Below are 27154 nucleotides of genomic sequence, written 5' to 3'. Positions count from 1 at the left end.
ATATCAGTATCACACCGCAGCACAGCTCTGTCTCTCACTACATGCTTCCAATCCTCTTATTCCTTATGTGATGTTTCTCTGAAAAGCAAATTCAATATGTCACAATCCAGACTATGACAATACGTGATAGATAGATAGAATGGATCCTCTGTGTGTGCATGAAAGATATGAGGGATGTGCAGTAATCAAACCATAATCACAATCATAAGGTGTATTATTGTTTGTTGAATATCTCCATTCACTACAATATTTACCAGAACAACAAATTAATTTCTTGTGTGTTTGTTTGAGATGAAGAAAGGGGGTGGTAATGTTTCGATGTACATGAATGGACTTGCTGACTGTGTCTGACCCATTTATTAAGAGGTTTGGTCTGCTAGCCCTCAAGCTTCTCACCTCATTAAAGATCTACAGGCCTTGAAGGACATTACTGAAATAGCTCTCACAACACCTACTAGATGCCTCATTGGGCTTCAGTCAACGTTTATAATGGCTAATGTCTCTGGAAGATTAAGAGTCTGTTAAAACGGAGAGGTAGTTTGCATTAGCTCACTAAAGCAGGTTTGCAGAGAAGATTTCAACCAGTGTTTCTTTTATTATGGGGACAGATAAAATAAAAACAGAGACAACAGCCATCCAATGTAAGTAGTGCTTGTAGCTAAAGCTAATTTGCAACTCTCTTAGCCACATAATAGCTACAGGGAAGAAATTAGTGTGAAATTACACTTCTAAAATGTTCAATGAACTCAATGAATATTAACTCAATGAATAAAGCCTGTGAATAAAGCGTGGGATTTTTTTTGTATTTTTTTTTTTTTGCAAAGTTGAAACACAACATCTGAATACATAATTATCCCAAAGAAATGCTGCACATTCATTTTTCAAAATTAAAATTAAATTAAATAAAAAAAATAAAAAATAAAATAATTTAATTAAGGTTAATCTGTTCAAATATACTTATCCATACAAAGAGCACCAGGTCAAGAGCATTGTGTAAACTATTAATGAACCTTTGTATTCCCCCTCCTTTTATTTTTTCAGAAATTGATTACATGCAACAGTGAGGATGAGGGATTAGGAAGATTTACAGATAAACAGCAATGTTGGCACTTTCAGACACATTTAATTCAGCAAAACATTTGTGCAACACCAGCAAGCATTAATGCAGCATTACCCTGAGAGAGAGACATGTTCTGTTCAGACATCCTTGGCCAGCAAAGGGTCAAATGAGGGAGGAGGGGACGACTAAAAGAGTGTAGTGTTACTTAGAGTTAACCCTTGTACTGCATAGTTGTTGTTTTTTCTTAATTTGGAGAGAAAGGCTAAATAAGGCTGCTTTCTCTTTTAGTTTTACATTTGGTCTATAAGTATTTGCATTGTAAAGCAAATTCTGTCTGACTGCTAGCTGTGTACAAGGTGTGTGTGTGTGTGTGTGTGTGTGTGCGTGCGTGTGCGCGCGTGTGTGTGTGTGTGTGTGTGTGTGTGTGTGTATGATGCATATTCAAGTGATCAAGTTTATACATGCAAGTTCGCCTACTGTGTGTGCTGTACATTTATCTCTACTTGTGACTGGTACGTTTTGTTCTCACTCTGTTTTTTGTGGCACAATCAGGATTTTTCCCAGTAGTATTGCCCAATATGGTCTCTGGCAATGCAGCACTGTACTATTCCGGAAATCAATAATGAACAAAGGATGAATGAGGCAATTATGATGACAAAAAAAAAAAGAGCAGAACAACACGGCCTCCAGTGGGCTGCTTTTCAGGACTGGCTGGGAGAAGATAGAAAAAGAAAGTACATCATTCAAGCACACTCACTGAACATGACGTGACTGACATATGATTGACCTCAAACAACTTTATATATAATCTAACAATATCTACTATTATAGTGTCTTCAGAATTCCTGTTTTGCCTTCAATTTATTGTGCATTACTTAGTTTTTTTGTTTCTTTCTTCTTTTTTTTGCATGTTGAAACACACACTCTCTTCACTGTGAGGATTGTTCCCTTTTATCCCTGAGCTATTCTGGGCTCATCTTACTGATCTCTTAATAACCCCCTCTCATTTTCTCAATGGCAGATTCAAAGCAGAAATCAGAACAGTAATCACACTGAAACATGTGGAAAGACAAGCATCATACTTATAGGAAAGTGTGTGTGTGTGTGTGTGTGTGTGTGTGTGTGTGTGTGTGTGTGTGTGTGTGTGTGTGTGTGTGTGTGTGTGTGTGTGTGTGTGTGTGTGTGTGTGTGCGTGCGTGCGTGCGTGCGTGCGTGCGTGCGTGCGTGCGTGCGTGCGTGCGTGCGTGCGTGCGTGTGTGTGTGTTTATTTTCATGTGCCCCCCCTGCTGCTGTCCCTCCAAGTACTGTCATTTTCACAGTGGGTTGCTGGTGCTATGGAGGAAAAGAGGACAGAAATGAAGAAGAGGGAAACCAAGAGATAGATACAAAGAGAGCATGTGAAAGAGAACCTGATAAGAAAAGCATGGTGGAAAATCACTGATAGCAAATAACAAGTTGTTATTCTTAACTCATTCCCACAGTGGTAGACTCGGGTATGCATTTGTGTGTGGAAAAAGTCCCACACAAAGAAATCTTTTTCATTTGGGCATTTCTCCAGCTTAAGCATAATGCACACTGTATGATTTTGGCCACAATTTTGCTGTCTAAGACAAATTTCTGCAATCATAAAAGATTTCTTTCAGTGTATGACAAAACTGTACTTATTGTGACATGTTCACCAACATCTGATTATTTTGATAAGCAAAATTGTGTATAAATGGAAAACTATAAAAATACATAATGTTTATGTGAGGGTTGTGTTCATGGGTGAGCTATAGATATATCATTTAGTTTAGTATAAACACGATAGAGGTCAATGGAAAGTCCACACCGTGGCAAAGATACAAACGTCTGTGTGTGAGAGAGAGGTTTATGTTAAAATGCTGATACTAGCTCATAAAATATGCAACACAAACATCTCATTATTCACATTACTATTGAACTATCAGCGTTACCTTGAATCTGCTCTGAAGAATGATCAGCAGTTCAAGACTATAGTTGCCCAGCCACATAATTTCTTTTTTTTTATTTTCCAGGCAAAACATTGCTAACAAAGACAAAGACTTGCTTGGGTTTGTGCAGTATAATTTCACATGTAAATGAGAATGTCAGAATGGATGTGGACCGTGACCTAAAATGACCAGTCAGTGCTGTCAATCTGAGCGAAGTCCTAGTTGTTGTGCAATCTGACAAGCTGTAATTTTAAACAGGAAAAAAACTGACATTAACAACTGGCTTTAGCTGGTTAGCTAACTTGAGAAGCTGCCCCTACCACGAGGATAACATGGAGCAGCATTAAACGTCTTATGTTATGGCATGATAAACATTGAAAGCTGATTTGCTGAAATATATTCTAGAAAATGGGCCCTATTTTAACGATCTAAGTGCATGGTCTAAAGCGCAGGGCACAACTGCACTTAGGGCATGTCCAAATCTACTTTTGCTAGTTTAAAGACGGGAAAAATGGTTGGCGCGCGTGGCGCATTGCCTAAAAGGGTTATCTCTATTCTGTTAATGGGTGTGTTTTGGGTGTAACGTGAAATAAACCAACCAGAGTCTCATCTCCCATTTCCTTTAAAAGCCAGTTGCGCTTGCGCCTTGGCGGATCGCTATTTACATGATGGAATTTGCAAGTGAAAAGACTGAACGCGTCTCCAGAGTGCAAACGGATCTGCTCGTGCGCAAATAACAAAAAAATATTGCGCCATTGACTTTAGACCAGGTTTTTGTTGATCTATTTCAGTTGCCTCAAAATAGCACGCACCAACAATGCGCCTGAACACACCTTGTTTTCAGACCAGCACGCCCATTGGGGCATAAATAGGCTTAAATGCAGGACTTGAAAATGATAACTGCGTCAGGCTGAAACTAGCAAAAAACACTTGATACAGCTTGGCGCTGTATTGCGCCAGGTGTATGATAAGGCCCAATATCTGTAAATCCATGCAAAATTGCAATTACTTTAATTCACTGGAAACATCCAATGGACACAGATGCTACCAGAGACAATTTTTGAAGATCGAAGGACATTGAGTAAGCTAATTTTAAGTTTGCAAAATAGCTTATATATCTAAAAAAAATTGTAAATTGTAATGACACTGGGACACACCTCTTGAAAGCGGGACTGTCCTGAGTAAACCGGGACATCTGGTCACCAAGGCCTTTAGGCTCCTGTCAGCCTAATTAATCATCTGAATGAATGAAGCATGAACTTGTATGACATTTTCTGGTCTGCAATGCATGCTATTGCAGCTGATGTGCAGCATGAGCAGATTGAGAAAGTGGAGTTTTAAGGAAACTAAGCAATATTTCTGCAGTGATCAACATGAAATCAGCTTCAGACTGGAGGCTGTTGATATAGTTAAACAAATGTGTATATGCTGTAATTGATACTCTGTGCAGAGTGAATGAGATGAACGCAAACATACAGTAGCTTCACTCACGACCTTAGCACCATCATCTTGACTGATTGATTCCCGGCTTTCTTCTGTAATACCACCATTGGTGTTGTGGTTCACTGCATAATATTGTTAGTGAAGCAAACCAAAGATGACATGCACCAACATTAACAGAAATGAAATGTTGCTGCATGCAAATTTTGATCTCAGTTTCCATTTAGATTTTTCCGGTGGAAGCCAAACCAATTGCATATTACATTACGGCTAGTGATTTAGCACTTAGTGTTTGAGTAATGCTGTTATGTTGTGTCCTCAGGGGTGCTATTTATATACTGATCTTTCTCTGTCAAATAGACAGTAAGCTGTTTCAGTCTTGCTCGGTCGTCTGCTCACGGTGTGCTGGGTTAATAGGTGTTTTTACTGTCACAGGTTATGATGGCTATTGACAGAAGCCATCACCCCATTGTGGGCGATTTTCATCATGTCATGAGCTCTGTGCGATTTGTCAAACCATTGTGTTGTTGTAAAAGATCATGTCACAGAACAGTGTGTTCATCCAAAAATGAAAATTCTGTCATCATTTACTCGCCCTCATGTCAATCCAAACCTGCAGGATTTTCATTCTTCTACAGAATAAAAAAGAAATTTTGAGATTTTTTTGTCCAATGGCACAACATTTTTTTATGTTCTTCAAAAGGAATAAAGTCATACAGGTTTGGAACGACATTTTTTGAGTGAGCTATCCATTTCATGTGAAAATGAGGACAAATTGTTCAGTGTTTGGCACGGAAAAATATCAGGAATAATGAAGACAAGTATTCTGTACTAAATTATCTGTGCATTTCAAATCTTAACATTTGACTTTTTTTCCTCTTATGTATTTGTTTAACTATTTTCATATGTTTTAATGTTGCAGATGCTTATGTACGCAGTGAGATTTTATGTTTTATATGAAAGGTCCAATATTTAAATGAATTGGTTAATTTACACGGAGAGTTACTCTATTTTAGGGAATGGACTGGATTTGACTTCACCTTACCTCACCTCCTTTTCATTGTATAAATCATAGATGTTTTCTCTTCACTGAGTCACTCCATACCATCGTAAAACAACAGCACTTTGGTATTCTTTCAACTAATAGATGTTCTTGTGTACAATTCAAGAATAGAAAGCAGAACTCTTCATAATTGACTTGCCTTAAACAGCACCATGTGTGCGCTCTGCAGTTGCATGAAACATCCTAATATTCACTTCTGTGGAAAAATGCCTCTCTCCTTGGACTCTTTCTCTGTATCTGCCTGTGTGTCTGACTCTGCTTCTCTCGTCCTCTCGGTCACCTCTTCCAGACACTGGCAAAAGTTCCTCTACCTACTTTTTTCTATTGACATCTTCTAATCCCTTTACAGCTGTGAAAATAAAAAGAACATTTACCATATTTCCCTCCACATACAGACATTAAAAAATTTATGAATGGAGAGAGAGTTTGGCTAATGATGCTTCCACGTGAGCTAAATTCCCCATTATTGACACAATAGGTAATTATTCCACCTATTCCTCTCCTTCAAAATGAGCAAGAATGTTTGAATTGGGTCGTCTCCCACTCACTTGACTGGTGAAGAGTGCCTGAGGACAGCTGTCTCCACGGAGACCACATGGTAACCAGGGTAACCTGGCCTTTGACACTAGATCAGCTTTCAGAGGAAATGGGATGAACCTTTGGGGCAGAAAGGAGGGTCTCTATTGCCTCTCTTAACTGTAAATCATGTGTGGTTAACATCACTCACATTAGTTTAACTTTCAGCATCGTCTGTTTTGAGTGTGTCTTGGACCGTTATTCTGCCCGCAGTCCAACACAGAAGCCTCCTCTCTTAGGGTGATTCATTCAAGTGCATCCTCGCTTTCTTTTTCAGAGGAGCTCTGAACTCTACTCCTCATCTTCTCGTCATCACTTGCCCTCTGCCTAAAATGGGAACCAAAAAAGTGCAAGAGGGAAGGCACAATTGTAATAATGCTCATTGTTCTTATTAGTAGGCTATTGTAAGATGTTACAGCTCAGTCCAATCAGGACACAGAAAGCATATATTTCATGGAGCAAAATGAAGAATTGTTATTTTTATTGATTTATTTAAATGATTTAAGCAAAAGACAGAAAATCAGGAAATGTCCCATTAAAGACAATTCTGTTTAATTGTACAGTTGTTATGTTTTGGGGTAACATCCTCTGACTTTTTATACATCCTCTCACCATGAGACAGAGTGAATGATTCAATTGAATGAGTAATTGTTCTGGTTCACATAATACAGCATGAGGAAATAATCCCATTTTCTCTTGCTTTCTGCCTCCCTTCTCTGTAAATATATGCCTTCCCCAGTAAATATATGTCTCTTCAACCTCTCTGTTTTCATTATTGCCCTGTCTGGAAGTGGAATACAGCAAAATAATCTCGCCATTCTCAGGTTTTAACATGATGGTTCAATAAAAGCTAAATGAAATGGAAAAGCTTTTTTTTTTTTTTTTTTTTTAAATAGAGATTTGCTGATACATCAAGCAAACAGCATTCTATTTCATTTTGGGGAGAGTGAAAGGTCAAACTCTCATTTACTCCATCTTCTATTTACTCATCTCTTTCCTTCTCTCTCTCTCTCTACTACCGCAGTGTTATTCCTATATTCTGTGTGCAACCATCAGGATTCAAATTGACCGTGACTACACAAGTCTGTGGCCTCCAAAATAACTGCCACATTTATCCATGAATCATCAGAGTCGAATAACAGCAGCCATTTTATCATTATGAGGATCCATATCTTGTCCTTTGAGACAGAATTAAGCAGTTGTATTCATATTTTACCCATTTTGAAACTATTTGTGTCAGACAAACAAATTGAAATGACATTTACTCATGCAGCATAATCCTTAATGGATGATGACATTACGAGCGCAGCTATTCAAACGTGTACTTGTGAATGTGCAGCCATTTGATTTCACCCACGGTGAGTGCTTGGAATATTACTGGCAAAGTTTGTGTGTGCTTTTTAATCCCCAAAATACTTCAGAGGAGAGAAGTCCTGCATTTACGATAATCAATCAGACATGCTGAAAGGTTTGAGCATGCACAGCCCCGTCCAAAAATATTAGCTAGTGTGCTTCTCTGCCAACACATACAGACTCTGGTCTTAAACTATTTGCTCAATGCCTCTAAGATCAGCGCAGCACAGAAAAAGGTGTAAAACATTTCATGATGGGTATTGTGTTGTACAGGGAGAGGTTAACTAGACCTCATTCGCTGCAATATTTTATGTTCACTTAAATCTTAGCAGTAGTTTTGATAATAGGCAAATGGTCACAGAGGGCTACTCGCATGTAGTTGACCTTTTGTGATCAAGTAGTCCTGTTCTTTTATAGTTGTGCCCTTGAGCAAACCACACTTGGTGCTACAGGAGCAGCCTACTGTTGCTGTAATTAGTGTAGCTGACGATGAAAAATTTTCTGTTAAAGGGCAAAGTCATAATCTCTACCTAACTGAGCTCTCAGTGTGTATGGAGTAGGACTCAGAACCAATAGCATGCTTTTTATCAGAACAGAATAATTTTCATGACGTTTCATTCTCGCACAGGCATTCCTCGCGTTCCCTATTACTTAGAGAAGGACTCTTATGAGCAGGTTCTTTTTAGTGAATCACAGATGCTAATGAATCAGTTGGAGCAGTTTCTCAATTAATTTAATTCCCTTAATGAACCGCAAGTCATTAATGTATTTAATAAAAATAAATGAGTTCATTTCTTCTATAAAAAAAAAAATGTATTCATTGTTATTGAAATGATCCCATCAATTGGCACCGGAATTGCATTTCTGTTTTCCAAACATCCTTAATGGAACCATTGTGGAACTGGACTTGTAAGAGGAATCATAACCAGATCATTAAATTCCTTACAATTTCCATCCCTAATAATTAATTTAAAAGGACTGTTTGACTTTTATTTCAAGCTTTAAGAAACGTTGGATTTTTTTTAACCGATTTCCATTTGACTCTTGCAGTTGGTACATTTATTCATTTAGGTTATATGTGTAAAATTATTCTAAAATTAATTTAAAATTGAAGGGCCAAACCTTTATATTACGTTTGAACAGTGACTGCTTAGAGTAGCAGCTTTTAAACGAACTGCTGTTTTAAAATCCTTCCGTCAAAGCTGCTGTAACGTTGTTATCATAGCAGAGACAAAAGCCCAGATGGTGCTTTTTGCACGTTTAAAGTGGTAGGCTGAGATTACTCACTCAGATCTCACTGGAGTCAGAACCAGAGAGTCCCTGCAGAGACGGGGAAGGAGATTAAGCTTTCCCTGTGGAGAATCTGTGCCGTTTTGACCCAAACAAACTGTTTGGAATTAGTGGCTATGGAGAAATTTCCACATTCGGTCCGTCCTACTGTTTTTTGATAGACAAAGGTCCATTAGGTCATTGAGATTATGTGATAGTTCATCACTACTTGTTATAACAGTAAGTTTTAAAGCTGCAGGTCCACATGGACATCAACAAGTCCACGAGTGCACAGAACTCATATTTTTCCATATCTATTTTGGCTAATTTGATTATATTTTCAATGATCAGAAACAGTGTAGTACAAAGCTCTGCGCATGACATTTGGAATAATTTGTTTTTATTATTTTAAGTATAAAAAAATAATTTATACTTATTAATTCCTTATTGATTATTCCCTTGTTGTAGTTAAATGGCCACGATATCATGAAACAGAGTATTTGTTTTCAGTATTGTGCATTTAAAAGGGGGAATCACTGAATCATCCAGTGTAATTTCTGGCTTCTTGCTTATTAATGAAACAGAAATGATTGATCCCACTGTTGACTCTAAGTGGCATATATCAGTGGCATTAATTAATCTACCTACATAATTCAGCAATTCCTAAATGCCCCAATTCAACTTCATCTCTAGCTTTTAGAGATGGGATCTAAATCAGGGCCGGAACCACCAGAGACATTAAAGGCCCTGATATACTTCAAGCAACATTGAAAAATGAACTGATGGGACGTAATTTCGGACCAAATCAAGGGAAACCGAACTTTGTTTGGAGTTTGTTTTGGGAGTTCGAAACAGCTTGCCAAAGCAAACTTTCCGGAAAAGAGGAGGCTCCGCCTTCTTTCACAAAATCTCCTCTGGCTCATTTCTCGAGTTGTGTTTTCACTGTTTTTCATGTTTAATACGATAAAGCTGCTTGATTTTAAGCTATCAATCTATTGTATAAAGTGTTATATAAATAAAAGTGACGTGACTTTACTAGAGTGCCGAATTGCAGAGCTTGTCAAACATCCAGATCGCTATGATCAGATGCTTTTCTTATGCTTTATTAAAAATGCTTCTCAGTTTTGTTGTGTGTTTACTCGGTTATTGAAAGGAAAGCATGCGTCTAAAGGCTGCTCTCAGCTGCTCACATATTTCGAACTTCATTTTACCCCTAAACGAAGAACGAAAAAGAACTTTGCCGTGAGTAAACAGGGCCTTAAGGGGGATAAGTCTCCCCTAATATTTTATATTCTTGATGTTGCTCTGCTGCACTGCACATTACGCACCGCTCTGTTTAATGCAAGGATGACAAGACGTTTAATTTAAAAGTTACATTTTTAGGCCTCAGCAGTGCTCATCAATGTCAAAATGATCAAGATGGCCAATCAAATCAAAGGAGGCAGGCCTTACTGAGTGCAAATTCCAACGCCCCGCTAAACAATTCATATTTTCAGCGACCGACAGTAATATCCACCAGTGATGCAAACAACTTTTTTAATGTAATTTCACTGGTTTCAATTGAACATCTACAGTATCTCCAGGAACACATCTACATCAGTGATTAGTTACAGTATAACATTTATTTTGAAGAGACTGTTGTGGAATCACATATATAGACATGACTTTATTTTGCAAATTTTATTATGAGTAGCATAAGTAAATTCAGTTTAATGGGATTGTTTCCCACCAAAGTAAACTAATATGATGTATTACTGACTAACTAAGAGACTGAAGGCTATATCAATACATATTGATAATCATATCAGCGAACTGTTCCCATAGCTAAAATGTGATGGATTATCTTGATATAAAAATAGTTTAGGATGAGACACTATTTCCAGGATGTGCTTTCCGAGACCTACTTTTCTTTCAAATATTGGTCCCTCAGAAACTTTGATGTAATTTGATGTACTGTAACTGTAGTTAAGAGTAGACAGCCTTGAAAGAACATATATCAAACTTGACCTTAATACCAGTTTCAGTCAAGTCCAGGTTTGATATGTAAAAAAATCAACATAATAATCATGTTTGAAGAGCTTATGGTCACAAAGACATCACTGATTTTTTTTCCTAAAGACATGCTTTAATATGATCAAAGACAATTATACACATTATTAAGCAAAACGATGTAAAAGCTATCTCAGTGTAACTATTTTTCTCCAGTTATCAGCTGTGACCGTGACAAGCAACAGGACATTTTGTTGATCACATGGTTTCTATTCACGCAGTGTCATGCTACATTGTTCCGCCCAGTATGAAAACTCATCAGTCCAAAATCACACTCCTCATAACTGTTTATTACAGGGATGTAACAATAGATTTATTTGAATCAATGTATCAATCAAATGACTAACAATATGATATATAGATGCTATGCATAAAAAAGAGGAATATATATTTTTAAGATGAACACTCTCATGTTAGCCACATCTGCATACATTCTCCTAAAGAAAAACTTCTCGAAAGAGATCAAATTGATTCAAATGTCAAAGATGTCAAATAAGTTTTAACAAAGTTTATTTTTTTTTAAATAAATGTATTTTTTCAACTGTTAGGTTAATACCTTATTTTATTGTGTATGTACTAATGCTGATACTATAATTGTACATTTTAGAGGGTCTCAACGTCTTTCTTGACTATTGTCATTGCTTATCAAAAGCCACTGATGAGCTGTCATCAGACAACTGATGATCTCATGTGCATCTTGATTACTTATTTTTATATATTATTTAAAAGACTGAAGTGTATTTTTTGCTGTAGATTTTCCAATTTGGACAAAGGATTTGTATATCTAAAAAATGTAAAAGTTATATTTTGGTTGCATTTTTTGCAATGTGTTAATAAAACTGTAACTGGTTGTGAAAATAGGCACATAATATCGTAATATTGATACATCGATCAGTGGCCACTGAATCTAATCAAATTGTAATTGTATTGCGTTATGTTTTGAAGTAGGCCTATTGTCAAATATTATATCGATGGCTAAGAGAATCAATGTCCGATTGTATCGTGATGAAACATCCAATTTACACCCCTACTCCCCTAGTAAATTGAACATTGAATATCTTCTGATTGGCTGAGATTGTGTCATGTCTTTTCCTCAGGGTAGACAAAGTGATTGTTGTTGTATAGAACATGGTGTAGTAAAATGTATCCATTGATCACCCATACAATATACATATTAACACCACTTAACAGTTTAACACTTAAGTCTAACTGTCATGCTTATGATAGTTTTTACCATTCTTCTGCCAACAGTCAAGGTGTACAAGATTATACCTTCCTTAGGTCATGATCAGAGAGCCAAGAAACAGCATATAGCCAAGAAACAGCACCTACAGAGCAAAAATAAATAAATAGTTACATAGCCTTAAGCGCAAAGCTGTGATCATGCTCATAGGGCGAGCATTGTAATGCCTCTTTCCTTTTGTCCTCAGTGTTTTCATGGGTCCTTGTCCCTGGTGTAGGTGTTTGATGTGTGTGGGCTGTTCTTTAGTCTGAGCTGAGCCATTATGACAGGCAGGAGGGACTTAATAACAGTGCTTTCACCCCAAGCATGCTCCTGACAAATTACCTGTGTGAGACCTGGATTTAGAGAAGGGTCAGTGGAAAGATCACGCATACACACACACACACACATGCACAGACAAACACACAATTCCTTTGTCTCCCTTGAAAAGGGAGTCTCTTCACTGGCCTCTGCACTTTCACGCTATCACCTAGACATAATAGATGCTTAATGCCTATTCAAAGTGTTTGATGTGTGTGGGAGAATATTTCCATATTCCATATGTGGAGAGAAAGAAGCAGAGAGGGAGAGTCTCTGTATGTGTGTGATGTCACAAGCTTGCCTATTGGCAGTGGAGCTATCTTAAAGGGATATTCCATCCAAAAATGATTTACTCACCCCTTGCTTATTTTGCAAAAGGATGTATTTTTCACATGTTTTTGGCCATACAATGATGAAACAGTGATCATATCTGAATACAGTATATATCTCTCATTCGCTGTATTTAAATACTTTTGATGTCTTCCAATAGCTTTCTGAGGATGCAAATGCATTTAAAAGTCAAGTGGAGTCAAGTCACTTTTATTTTTATACAATATAGATTGTTTCAAAGCAGCTTTACAGTGATCAACAGGAAAATAATGATTCAATGATGCAAACATAGATCAATTTGACTGTAAAGCAGCTCTAAAAAGAGAAAAAGTTCAGTGTTGATTCAGTTTCATTGTAAAGAACATCAATTATTGAAGTATAGTTTAATTTGAAGCAGCTCTGCAGAAAACTCATTGTCATTGTCCGGCTCAGTTCAGTTCTCATCAGTGTCAGTGCAGTCAGATCAATAATATTGTTGAATATTAAGTTTCCCACACTAAGCACGCCAGAGGCGACAGTGGCAAGGAACAGTAACACAAAAATAATACAAATAATACAATATTCTAGCCTCGAAGTCATGAACGCATGAACTAAATATTCTGCATCTGACATTGATTTTACAAATACTAGAAATGTGGTTTTCAAATGAAAGATTGTTATCAAATAGACACCCAGGTTCCTAAACGACGACAAAGACGTACAGAGCAGCCATCAAGTGTAAGAGAGTATTCTAGATTATTACTTGCGGAGGTTTTGGTCCAATCATTAAAAACTATGTTTTTTCAGAATTTAGTTGTAGGAAATTACTAGTCATATAATATTATATCAAACATGCATTCCGTGAATTGGTACATGTAGAATGTAGAGCTGAGTATCATCATTGTAACAGTGAAAACGAATGCAATGCTTCCAAATAATTTATCCACAGACACATCTAAAACGGGAAAGAGCTTTGCGATTGACTGTACAACTAGATTTCACAAGAAACCGGAGGTATATTTTTACAGACTGCCGAAAGCTACAGAACAGAGAAGCAAATGGATCGCTGCAATTCTTAGAAACAACTGGACTCCAGGCAGCGAAAGGTGGATTTGCAGTTATCATTTTGTGTCAATATGCTAAATTAAGGGGTAAAATCGTACCCTATATATTGTATTGTTGGATATTGTATTGACAACTCATCAATTAAATATTTACCATCGATATTGCATAATTGGACTTTTTATAATAAACACTGTCAAAAAACTATACAAGTTTTAAGGCTGAACGATATGACGATATATAACATTGATATTAGTGATCACATGGATTTAAAGGGTGTGACGAGAGACTTATCTCATGAGAAGAGACATGAGATTGGGTTCACGAGAATGAGACGAGATGAGATTTTTGCACAATATTTTACTGAAATCCTCAATGACAAAATTCATGACTGGAAAAATAGTCTGCAGGTGCATTTTGAAATGTTTTAACTAATAATCTTCTAATGAATGTCATTTCAGTTGTACTTTACGAGTGCAAATGCATTGAAAGACAGCAATATACAAGCACTGTAAAAGGTTTTTCCACAAACTCAACTGACTGGCTTTTCTCCTGTATGATTTCACATTAGTCTCTTCAGACCTTACTGTACATGAATTATGAGCTTCCAGAACTTCTGATTGAGGCTGTGTGTGACCTAATTAAACTCATTTCCACAAATTGAACAGCAATAAAAAAAATATAAATAACAGTTTTCTCTTAGTCTTATTAAGTGCAAACAATAAGTAAAAATGCACAGACTCTTTATAATTGTTGTGAAATTGCTGTTTTATTTTTCACCGGCAGTTATATGGCCCTATTTTAACGATCTGAAACGCAAGTGTCAAGCGCAAAGCGCAAGTAACTTTGTGGGTGGGTCTTGGGGGCTGTTGCTATTTTCCCGGCGGGATAAATGACTCTTGCGCCCGGCGCAAATCTAAAAGGGGTTGGTCTGAAGTAGCTTCATTATTCATAGGTGTGGTTTGGGCGTAACGTGAAATAAACCAATCAGAGAGTCATCTCACATTCCCTTTAAGAGCAGACGCGCTTTTTCCATAGCGGATTGCTATTGTAACGGCGGATTTGCCAAAAACCGCAATTGCCAGGAGCGGTTCACAGCCGAGGAGAGCAACGCTCTCGTCACGGCCATATAAGAGAGAGAAGTTACATTGAAATGGAGAAACCCACCCAAATTAACTTCTGTTAAACAGGCGTATGATAATTTGGGTAAATGTGTAAGCTAGATGTATGCTTTTATAATAAATTGTCTATCTATCTATCTATCTATCTATCTATCTATCTATCTATCTATCTATCTATCTATCTATCTATCTATCTATCTATCTATCTATCTATCTATCTATCTATCTATCTATCTATCTATCTATCTATCTATCTATCTATCTATCTATCGTAATAATGTATGATTTGCGAAAATGAAAACTGCTGCTTCTGTGTAGATGAGAGAATCAAAGTGTATGCGCGTTGTGCACACGCTACATTGATTATGGCCAAGCATGCGTCCTTAAAATAGCATATGAATAACATGCGCAACGCGCCACTGACTTTAAACTATTTTTTCCTGGTTAGTGGCGCAATTGTTTTCTAAACCTGCAAAATAGCATGAAGGAACGTTTGCGCCGAACATGCCTCCTCTTTGCGCTGAACCGCCCTGGGGACCGCAAGTGTATTTCCTAACTTACCGACGTGCATCTGTGGAGGGAAAAGTCCGCTTTACCAAAATAGGAATGATACATGCGTCGGTGTACAAAGTCAATTGCGCTGGGTGCAAGATAGGGCCCATAGAGTTAATGCGGCGAGTTCGGAAAAGGCTGGATAGAGAGCAAGTGAGTTAGGCTGGTGCGTTTGTGTACAGTTGTTCTTGCGTTCCGATTAAAAGTTCAGAAACGGAGCCTCCCTTGTCTGTCGTTCTTCAGACGTTACAGTACTCTCTCAATATTCAAAGTACAAACAGAGACCAAAACAGAGACCAGAGCCACAACTGCACGGTCCAGAGATAGTTTTGATATTGGGAGACAGACTAGTATGCAACCTAATTTGCGCGCATCAGGGAGCTCCAGTTTCACTTTCGGATTCGCGATCGCACGTAGGCTACTCTGTGTAAAGGGAGCGGCGGTGCTGAACGTGCATTCTACAAGATAAGACATTATCATACGTCTAGGCCAGGGTTCACCAATCTCGGTCCTGGAGGGCCGCTGTCCCTGCAGAGTTTAGCTCCAACCAGCTCCAATACACCTGTTTGAAAGTTTCTAGTATGCCTAGTGAGACCTTGATTAGCTGGTTCAGGTGTGTTTAATTGGGGTTGGAGCTAAACTCTGCAGGACAGCGGCCCTCCAGGACCGAGATTGGTGAACCCTGGTCTAGGCTCTGTTGCGCAACGAATCATCCGCCATCGTCATGCGATCAGTGAGCCGTGATTCCTTCTTTACTGTGTGTGACACGCGACTCGTGCTGGATGAGCAGAGCAGACGTTTAATAGTTTACAAGTTTTTTTTTTTTTATGAAAACATCAAAACGACAGTGAAGGCGGTGCCGCGGTAGGCATCATAATGTAATGGGAATTGTGATTGTAGCGGTGTCATATTCTGTGCTAATTTCACCCTCACCCTCACGTCATGGCGATCATAGACATAATAGAGAGTAGATTTGATTTGATTGGTCTACTCTCTATTCTGTCTATGATGGTGATATTCACTCGACGAGAAATCTCGTCACATTTTAGTCTCACGAGATCTCGTCACACCTCAGACCTACCTATATGTGACCCTGGACCACAAAACCAGTCACATGGGTCAATCTTTTTTAAATTGAGATTTATACATCACCCGAAAGCTGAATAAATAAGCTTTCCATTGATGTATGGTTTGTTATGATAGGACAATATTTGGCAGATATAAAACTATTTGAAAATCTGGAATCTGAAGGTGCAAAAAAATCTAAACATTTACGATTGTGTTGCATCCACTCACAAAAATAAATATTTTATTTATTTACGGTAGGAAACTTGAAAATATCCTCATGGAACATGATCTTAACTTAATATCCTAATGATTTTTGGCATAAAAGAAAAATCAATAATTTTGACCCATACAATGTATTGTTGGCTTTTGCCACAAATATAGCCTACCCGTGCGACTTGTGACTGGTTCTGTGATCCAGGGTCACATATTGTATTTATAAAAAGCGTTCACAGGCAAATTTGCTATGTATTTCCCCAGCGTCGAAATCAGGCATATTAAATGTCAGGAAACATGATTCCTGGCTGTATGTCAATATCCATGGATCACTGGATCTTTATTAAGTTGTAAAGAACAACCAACCTTTAGTTTAAATCTTTAGTTGTCAATATTAAATCTTAAGTATGATTATGACAATGAGTGGGCCCTCACACATGTTGTCTAACTCCAATAGAGTTTAGAAAGTCTATAAATCTTTTTCATTTTCTACATATATAATTAAATTACCAACAATTAAGACATTGCCTGCAACCAGTACTAACTCTGACAAAAAAAAAAAAATAATAATAAATTCTGAAGATTCTTTGATAAAGTCTGTATGGTGGCCTGTTTACTGTAGTTAGAACAAATGTCAAACGGGATTTATCGTTTCAAATATGAAACTTCAGGCATGTTGTTCCAAACTTGAATGATTTATTTTCTTCTGTGATACATAGAAGATATTTTAAGAAATGTGTAAGTAAAAGGTAACCAAAAGGATTTAGTTACCAGCATTCCTCAAAATAAGTCATTCAGGTTTTGGAATCACATGAGAGGGAGTAAAATATGACATTTCAAATGTGGGTGACCTATCCCTTTATGATAATATTCATTACAGTGAGCTGTTAACTTGAAAACCACTGAGTCTGGATTCAGTCGGAGAGTTGAACTTGAGCATTGGGCAGATTTGTGGATGAATCAGTTTTTAAAAACCGTTTTATCAACCGGGTTTATTGGTTTAAAAGGATGATAAAAGTTTCTGTTTAGAACAATCTGAGGTAGATTAAATGATGACAGAATTGTGATCTGCCTTTCATCTGTGCCACTGACATTTGACCTATCTCTTCTAGGAGAATCCTATCTCTTTCTCTCTTTGAGGGGTGCATCAGGGACAGCTACGCTGGAGTGCAAAGCTGAACAAGTCTTGGAGAAGCTTTCAGCATTCAAACAGTCCTCCACAATTCTCCCCTTGGCTTTGTTTGGTTGAGTTTTGAAAATTTGCAGTTGCCGCAGTCAGTTTTCTTCAAATTTGTCTTTTGTTTCAGTGGCTGAGCTCAGGTGCACAGAACAGACCTCTCTCACTCTCTTCCCCTCTTCATCTCTTTATGCTTCCCATTTTCCCACTCAGCACAGACTGGATATCAGAACTGCCAATTTGCATATGAAATTGGGTGGAAAGCAAAATTAGTCGAGCTGCATTGAGTAAAAGCAGTTACACACAAATTTGCACACAGACATGTTTGTCCTTTTCACAGACTGTTCTGTTTACAACAATTTCATACCACATGATCCATAGGGCAGAAAAGTTTCAGTTTTGTTTCATCGCTCCACAGAACAGAATCCCAAAACCTCTGTGGCTTATTTATATGATTTTTAGCAAACTGGAGCCGCCTTTTCTTGTGCTTTTGGGTCAGTAGTGGAGTTCTGGCATGGAAACTGCATGTGTTTAGTACGCGCCTTACTGTGCAGGCTGAAACCTCAGTGCCTGTTCCCACCAAGTCTTGCTGCAGGTCTTTTGCAGTCACTCAAGGGTTTTTCTGAACCTGCCTTCTCAGAAATCTGGTTGCAGCCGTTGATAGCTTCCTTTTTTTGCCCCATCCAGGAAGTGTAACCACTGTTCCTTTAACTTTGAACTTGAGAACTATGCTTCCAATGGTGTCACTTTAGGAATATTTAGCACCTTCGCTATCTTTTTGCATCCGGTTCCTTGTTTGTGAAGGGCGATGATATCTTCTTTTAACTTTTTGGACCATTCTTTTGACTTATTTCTAAGATGCAGTCAAACGTGACACTCTCCAGCTCAGATATTTCATGTGACCTAGCTCAAACACACCTGGTGCAACTAATGAAACTGAGCTGAGCCATAATGAAATGTAAAATTTGCAATGGGGGTCAAATAATTTTGATTACAACTGTAGCACTTTCAGAGCAATAAAGAACGGGATGATTGTTCTCTCATTTAAATCCTCCAAGCTGTCCACAGTGTCTCTCATCCAATCATAAATGGACATACAGAGCTTAATTCTTAATGACACTATGTAACTTGCATATTGTGAGAGAGGATCCGGTTGGAGATATTTAAGTAGATTATCTCATAAACGATTACATGACCTGCAGACATTGACTAAAACCTCATTACAAAGTGGCAGTCAGACATCGTTGAAGACTTGTGATTGCGCTTTTAAAGTGCCATTGACCACTAAATTCTGCCCCATGTTATTGTACTGGCCTCTATAGCCTCTTCCAGCCCTGCCAGCTCGCCGTACTCCTCTGGGACAGGCGCAGGATGTTGTTTGATGGCTTTTATCCACAGACCACAAAGGAGGCTCTGTGCTAAACTCTGCGAGTTATTGCTTTAAGAGGGAAGTTTTACAGAGAGGAGATTCTTTCCTTTTTTCCCCCAGAGTCTTTGTTTTGGGATGGATAACTTGTTTCACAGGGATCCCTTTGAGGGTCTCTCTGTTTGGCAATCCCCATGAGGATTCCAGCTTGTTTTTCTGTGCTGGTAGCAGGTAGTGAACTTGCCTCCCGTTAGAGACACTTCACTGCGCAGATGGTTAAACAACAGCGCCACTCAAAGGTGTTTGAAGGAAGTGAAGCTTACAAAAAAATTCAGGCTGTTCAGTGAATTCGCACAACTTTGGGTCATTCAGGGGCGTAGCAATCATTTTAAATGCTAGGCTATCGACTTCTATTGTGTCTTTATGTCTCTTTATCTGTTATTTATAGCCTACATGTTTTGTCTTAGGCTATATGTGTTGAGCTAAATAAATAAAGGAAAACATTAATGCACTTTAAGAAGTGTCTAAAGGCCTTGTGTTGGTTAAATTCGTTGTGTCAGTAAAATATCACATACTCTACAGTAAATTGATGATCTTGACTGGGATTGGGTATATAATAATATCTAAACTATAGAATTATTGATGTGAATCTTGTCTGTTTAACGTTTAATACAATATTTCAAATATGTAATATCTAAATATTATGTGGCAAATAGCTGTATATTTAAATTGTAAATGTACAAAAATGTTGTTTATTAAAAGGTTTTAATGCGTTTTAATGCTTATTTTTTTACTTTTATAGTTTATTTTATTTTAGTTTTTTTTTTTTTTCTCAGACAAATCTGGGTCCAGGCAACCATGCTTCATTGTCTAATATATGTAAACTAAATAACCAACATACATCTTGACATGTAGTCACTAAAGATATTGTGTGTTTTGTAGGTGATCTTGGTGAGCTCCAGCATCAATGAACGTGACCAGATGCTCTTCATCAGCACAGATGAGGGTTCATCCTTTCAACGGCAGCCTGTCTCCTTCACCGTGGAAACTCTCCTCTTCCATCCATCCGAGGAAGACAAACTTTTGGCTTACAGCAAGGAGGCGAAGGTCAGTCATGAAAGTGGCGGCCAACACAGAATAATACAGTCAAGAAAATGACTATTAAAGACACCAATTGAAGTCCGTGTTTTTTGGCAGCTTCAAACCGGTCGCTCACAAGATCATAATATATCTTAATGCAGCTGCATGTTTGTAGCTTTTCTTGTCAGGCTCAACTGCCTGAATTAGTCTTTGTGGTTGTTTTAGTGTTAATGATTTAGGTCTCGGCTGGATGACTTGACCAACTGTTCTCAACACATTTCTCACCCAGCTGTGTTTATGGTAATGCTTTTTGCTCTCCAGCATATTGGCATCCTCATTATTAGAGTTATGAGCAGCACTGTTTGGCCTTCAGGCCATGGTTGTCTCTCACTAAAGAGCATGTTTACATTGTTAACGGCTGGGTGAGCAACAAGGCAAGAAACACTCTGTGTGTGTGTGTGTGTGTGTGTGTGTGTGTGTGTGTGTGTGTGTGTGTGTGTGTGTGTGTGTGTGTGTGTGTGTGTGTGTGTGGGTGTTTGTGTGGGTGTTTGCGCGTGTGTGTGTGTGTGCGTGTGTGTGTGTGTGTGTGTGTGTGTGTGTGTGTGTGTGTGTGTGTGTGTGTGTTTGCAGTTGATGAATTGCTAAAACACTTAGACACTGCTTGCAACATGCTGCATTTATCATCTCTGAGATTAAACGGAAAAGACAATGAAAAAGCACATCATGGCAGGTTGGCTGTTTTGGCTATGAGTGTGTGTTTGTGTTGTTATGGTGCAGTTTGGTGTGTATTTTCCAAGCAAGTGGTGATCAATATAATCTCATTATAGAGATGATCAATTAGAGACAAATGCACACACACAAACACCCTCAACATTTGAATCGCTTTATATGGACAGTTTCCCACAACCTAATCGTTATATACATTGTACAATGAATCGCTTATCTAATTATCATGATCCTGAGAATTTGCAAAGTGTGCTTTAATCTAATCCGGCCTGAAAATCAATGTGTAACTTGTGATTTATTTATGTTTCTCTGTTTTTCAGCTGTATATCTCCACCGATCTGGGGCACAAATGGACTCTGCTACAGGAGCGTGTTACTAAAGACAAAGTTTTCTGGTGACTTTTTTTCTTCTTCTAAAAGACACTGTACACTTCTTAAAGAGAACCTCCTGTTGTTTCAAATCTGTATCTTAATTTTGTGGAACATCAAATCAGATGTTTAGCAGAATGTCTGAATTGATGTCTACCATACAATGGGACCAGGGGCTGTAAAGCTCCAGAAGCACCAAAGAAACATTGTAAACATGGGCCTGTATGGTTTCTGACGCCATATAGAGAACTGTTATTCACTGAAAATATTGCTTGATGGCTGTGATCGCCATTTACTTTCATTATATGGAAAAGAGCAACTTGGACATCCAGCAATTAATAACTTATTTTGAATTCCACGGAGGAAAGAAAGGTCTTTCTAGGAGTCAGTACTGGTTTACTTGCCCTCTAAGACTTTCTCTTTAATCTTTTCCATTCCCTCTTTCTCTTCATCCTTCAACCTTCTTGGTGGAATTCAAACCCTTTTTTATTTTCCACTTCTTCACTCCTTGGTTATGGTTCACTGCTACCACAGCTGGGATTGAAATCCTGGACAGAAGTGATTTATTTCTCCACCCCATCCAGTCATTCTGTCTGACCCTCTCTTTCTCTTTTTTGATCTCTCCTTCCTGATCTTTCGCTCTCTGCCGCTTATGTGCCATCCTCCCAGCACACTTTACCAGATTCACTTACAAAGCAGTAACAGTTCTGTTCAGTTTGTGTGTGGCTGATAGTGATAAAAGATGAAAAAGTCAGCTCCCTGTCAGCATCTGCCATAATAAACCCCATCCAGCACGTTTTATTTGGCTGGAGGTTTTACAATGACACTGTAAATCTGAAGCTGTTCTTACTCTATTCCTCAGCTGCAGGGGGTTTGATAAGGGTCGTACCCCTTCCCTCTCTACTGTCTCCAAACCTCTTTAAAACATCTTAGAGAATTGCCTCAGAAGACGTGACAGAATCAGTTCATATTGAAGGTTGCGTCTCTCTTGTCCTCCCCGTCTGCATGTCCCCGGTCTGGAGAGGAGAGAGCATAAATCAGTGTGGCTTTAATGGACAGGGATGTTGTCTGGGAGGGTGGTCAGTATCGTGTGGTCAGTAATATTGTTGAATATTAAATGCTAAATGTCCCCAACTAAGCAAGCCAAAAGACAAAGGCCTAGGCAAGGCAACCAAAACTTGCTATTACTATAACTAACTATTAACTACTACTTTTGCCTCAATAAACTCCTAATTACTGCTTATTAATAGTTAGCTGTAAAGTTTAGGTTTTGGGAAGGATTAAGGGGTGTAGAATATAGTCATGTAAAATAAGACATTAATATGTGCTTTATAAGCACTAATAAACAGCTAATATCCTTGTAATATGCATGATAATAAGCAACTAGTGAGAATTAAACCCTAAACTAAAGTGTTATTTTTTATTTAATTTTTTTCTTAAATGCTTTAATTTTTCTCTTTTTTGTTAAATAAATTCTTGTTAAAACACTTGTAAGATAATGTAGCTGTTGGGGAGGATTACTGAGCTAGAACTTCACTAAGCAGTTTAGTAACTATTTTCTTTAACACAACTGGACACAAAAGTACACAAAAGGACAGTGAGCTGTCTGCATTCCTTGAAACCAAGAACTTTTGTGTGTGCGTGTGTGTGTGTGTGTGTGTGTGTGTGTGTGTGTGTGTGTGTGTGTGTGTGTGTGTGTGTGTGTGTGTGTGTGTGTGTGTGTGTGTGTGTGTGTGTGTGTGTGTCTGTCTATATGGCATCATTTATACACTATGATTTATGACTATTCTTCTATGGAACACAAAAAGCGAATTTCTGAAGGCTGTCAGAGAACAGTCTGAAATATAAGCTGTTCACTGGTCACTACTGTATGCGATTAAAATAATGGCAGTTTTAAAAAGCACAACAGCACAATAATATGGAGCTAGAAGAGTCTCAATAAAGATAAATGCACAAACTGCATTCACATATGCACACACAGGATACACAAATGCACACACATGATTCATAAATACACACACAGGATACACAAATGCGCACAAAATTCACAAATGCACACACAGAATTTAAAAAGCACAGAAGATTCACAAATGCATACAAAATTCAGAAATGCACACAAAATTCATAAATACACACACAATTCAGAAATGAAAACAAAATTTACAAATGCACACAAGATTCACAAATGCTCAGGACAAGATTCAGAAATGTATTTCTGATGCACACACAAATATATCTTGATTTACAAACTGCTTGCGGTCTGTGAACTTCACTGCATTTGTGTGTGAATTTTGAGACTCCCCTGACTTGGCTCGACACACAAATGCCTTTTTTTTAAACAGGGAATGACCTGTGACCAATCAGATACCTCCCTTGTTTTAGCCAATCACAAGAACGCACCCCACGTGGGGGATTGTTTACTTGTAAGCCAATCACATGAAGTGTGGGCGCGAGCGAGCGAGGTGGGTGGAGTTCTGCCAGTTGGTTGAGACCATTTTTTACAGTCTATGGTTGAGGCGGTGGGCCGGACCTCGAAATTACGAATTTAATACTTACCTCTCAGCTGTGTACGTTTTTTTTTTTTTTTTTTTTGCTGAGGCCATGTAATAAAATCGTATAAGTAGCTACTGCAGACATTGTTTCCAACTTTGTTGTTTGCACATTTGACGCAAAATGTCCTTACAAACTCTTACTTTTTTAAACCGGCAAGTAAGCAGGAGTACTAATCATAACGTTAGAAAACCTCCCGTTTCCTTGACAACCAATAAATAATGAACACAGTTTCTACAGCGGAGGCAAAGTAATCTTTGTCAGTGACCAAGAAGCTGCGTTCTTTAAATTTTAATTTTGCTTTAATCTTAAAAAATGTAATTTTAGTAATGTAGTTCAGTAATACTGAAGTAAAAATGAGGTGTTTTATCCGTTTAGCCTCAAATGTAAAAAGCCCTGTAACTCCTTTCCCAGACAAGTTGGGCAAAGTCTGTTCAATGTAGCCTAGGCTACACACAAATTATTTTTATTAATGCAACTGTTGCCTATGGCTTGCTCAGTTGGGGATATTTAATTTAATTAATCAATCAACAATAATATTGATCAGCATTACCAAACGTGGACGTTTTCCACTAGAAACAAACATTGATGTATTATTTTAATTTAATACTGTGAAGCTGCTTTGATACAATCTCTATTGTGAAAAGCGCTATATAAATAAACTTGACTTGACTGTAACGGCACAATGCACATCCGTATGTCATATTTTCCTAATGTCTGGTACTGTTAAACATGTTTTCACGTGAATGAATAATGATATGCAAGTGATGCATATGACATACCCCCCCCCAAAAAAAGGTTGTTGCTCAGAAGTCATTCTGAATAGACACATAACCAACATATATTTAGAAATCCAACCCTTGAGAGTTTACATTTCAAGTCTCAAAATTAATATTGATATATATATACACGCTTAAACACAAACAAAAACAACAAATATTAAGAATATATTTATTAAATGTATAAAAATTTTATGTGAATTTAGGATTGCAACTTATAACCACAACTAAAACATGGGGATTTTTTAAAGACAATCATCCCGCACATCCTATTCTATAATAAAATCAGCTAATCGAATATTTGAAAATCGTGCCTTATCCCTAATTAATATAGTATTATTGTGTAAGTGCATGACATGACAAGTAGCAAAGGCAGTGTAAGTGGGGTCAAATGTTCATAGCAAATTTAAAAATAAAACAATGTAGCAGCATCATAGTGTAAACTACCAGTGTATTTGTGCAAGAGTCAATCAGCTGCCCTTAGGTTACTGGAGGGTGGGGGTGGAAGGAAGAGGCTCTCTATGATTCCCCTATAGAAAGTTAAGAGGATGGATTTTTGAGAGATGAGCCTTCCTCGACTGTGGGAGGAAGTGCAGAGGCTTTTGGAATTTCTTGGCCAGGTTCTGTTGGTGGTGTCGATAGATCGAGATGGGTCATCTGTGATGTGGATACTAAGCAACTCTGTGATCTTGACCTGCTCCATCATGGTGCTGTTGATGTGATGATTGTCAACGATCACCTCTGTAGTCATTTGGGTGTGGAGAGATATGATGTTGTCCTGTCCGTGTTAGATAAACAACTGAATTATATTCAGATAAATAAACACAGAAAGCGCACATTACTATATAATATTCAATCACATTTTTCATCTTGACATTTGTATTAAGACTACTGCAGTTCTGACCACAAATAATTTTGTTAAATAGCTCAAAAACAGCCATCTTTAACTAAAATATTTTTCCACCATATTCCATCTTATACCTGTTCTGTTGTGTAGGTGAAGCCCAACCACTGACAGATGTACCATGCACAGAATTGTGTCATTGTATAAACTGACAATCAACCATAATTGGCTTAAATAACTCCATGACTACCACTATAAAGTTGATTTGAAATCATTCTTTATTTTGGTTTGCACTCTTTTTAGCTGATAATTAGTCTAGCTTACTTGTAGCCTAGGTAGCTTGCTGTAACCAACCTCGACATACCCTCCCGTTTACCCCGTGATTCTCCCTTAGTCAGACTTATTTCCTGCTGTCTTCCCGTTTAAAATTTTTCCCGTAATAATCCCGTATTTGAAAACTCTTTGCTTAGTTTATTGTGTATGTACCGAATTATTATTTTGGATTAGCCTAAGCAGCATATAGACCTAGCTTTACTGCTCCACTTACCAACATTCTTTCGTGGCTAACGTTACTGTTCTCATCAACAACAACCAGTGATGCGCGGGTTGATCCGAAATGAGCGGGTGCCTGCGGTTACGAGTCATCCAAAAATATTTTTAATGATATTCGGATCGCGGTCGGTCGGATCGTTTGAAATAAAGATGCCAATTAAACCTTTGTAATTGATATAGTTCTAGACACAATTTTCTATGAATACGTTTTAAATTTAATTTACACTTTATTGGCTGAATAACTGGCGCGAAGATGACGCACGAGCTCAGTCTGCAGGTAGAGATGGAGGCGGCAAGAGAAAAGGTGAAGACTGGGGAGTGGAAGCTCCGCAAATACACAAATAGAAAGAGCAAAGTGTGGGAGACATTTGCCGAAATAATGAAAGATGATGACCAAAGTGCTGGCTTTGTCATGTGTAGGCTACTTCTTGCGATGCTATTTACACATTTGATAACCACAAAACTGGCACGACCAACCAGGCACGGCGCCAGGATTCCAGTTTTGGATAAGCCAGACCAATTGTGGGTGGGCCTTAAATTAAAAACGTTAAATAAAAATAAAATAAAAAAACGTTATCCAATCACTGAATAAAAAAATATTTACTAATATAGCCTACTGTTATATTATCTGTGCGTATACATAATATAGATTGTAATAGCTTGATGCTCTTTAAATATTGTGTTGCATTGTAAAAGTAAATCCGCGATCGCTCTCCATGGTTCTGACCAAAGAAGAGAGCTTTGGAATCTCCATTATGAATATACCTGGGCTGCATTTTCCGACAACATTGTCTCTTAGCGCGCTGCGATAACTTAACTAAAGGTATACTACCACTAAAGGTACATCATTGCTAGGCGTCTTCAGGGCTATCATCCACTCGCGAGGCAGAGGCGCTGAGAGGCAGAGGCGCTGGCGCCCTCCTAGCAACGGCGCTGTTTTTGGTAAAACATGATTTTGACGACTTCATTAAGTTTTGTTTTATAGAAAACTCTTTTTAAAAGATTTTCGTTTTGTATAAATTGTATCTTAATTTTGATCAATGTTTTATCAATCAATTGCCCGTATTTATTAAATAAGAAGC

General features: G+C 37.9%; 1 protein-coding gene across 4 annotated transcripts in view; it reads left to right on the top strand.

The window, feature by feature from the left end:
• The window catches only part of sorcs2 (sortilin-related VPS10 domain containing receptor 2), a 212561-nt gene that overhangs the window by 143125 nt on the left and 42282 nt on the right, over positions 1–27154 (top strand). For all 4 annotated transcript variants that reach the window (XM_081358435.1, XM_081358434.1, XM_081358433.1 and 1 more), the window contains exons 4-5: positions 20116–20280; positions 21300–21373. In XM_081358435.1, the coding sequence (XP_081214561.1) occupies positions 20116–20280; positions 21300–21373 (239 nt within the window). The remainder of the gene's footprint in view (positions 1–20115; positions 20281–21299; positions 21374–27154) is intronic.

Source organism: Scardinius erythrophthalmus (genome assembly GCF_964197995.2).
Source record: "Scardinius erythrophthalmus genome assembly, chromosome: 2".
In the NCBI taxonomy this organism is placed as follows: Eukaryota; Metazoa; Chordata; class Actinopteri; order Cypriniformes; family Leuciscidae; genus Scardinius; species Scardinius erythrophthalmus.
Note: the sequence above shows the minus strand (reverse complement) of the source record. Positions and strands in the feature narration are given on the sequence as shown.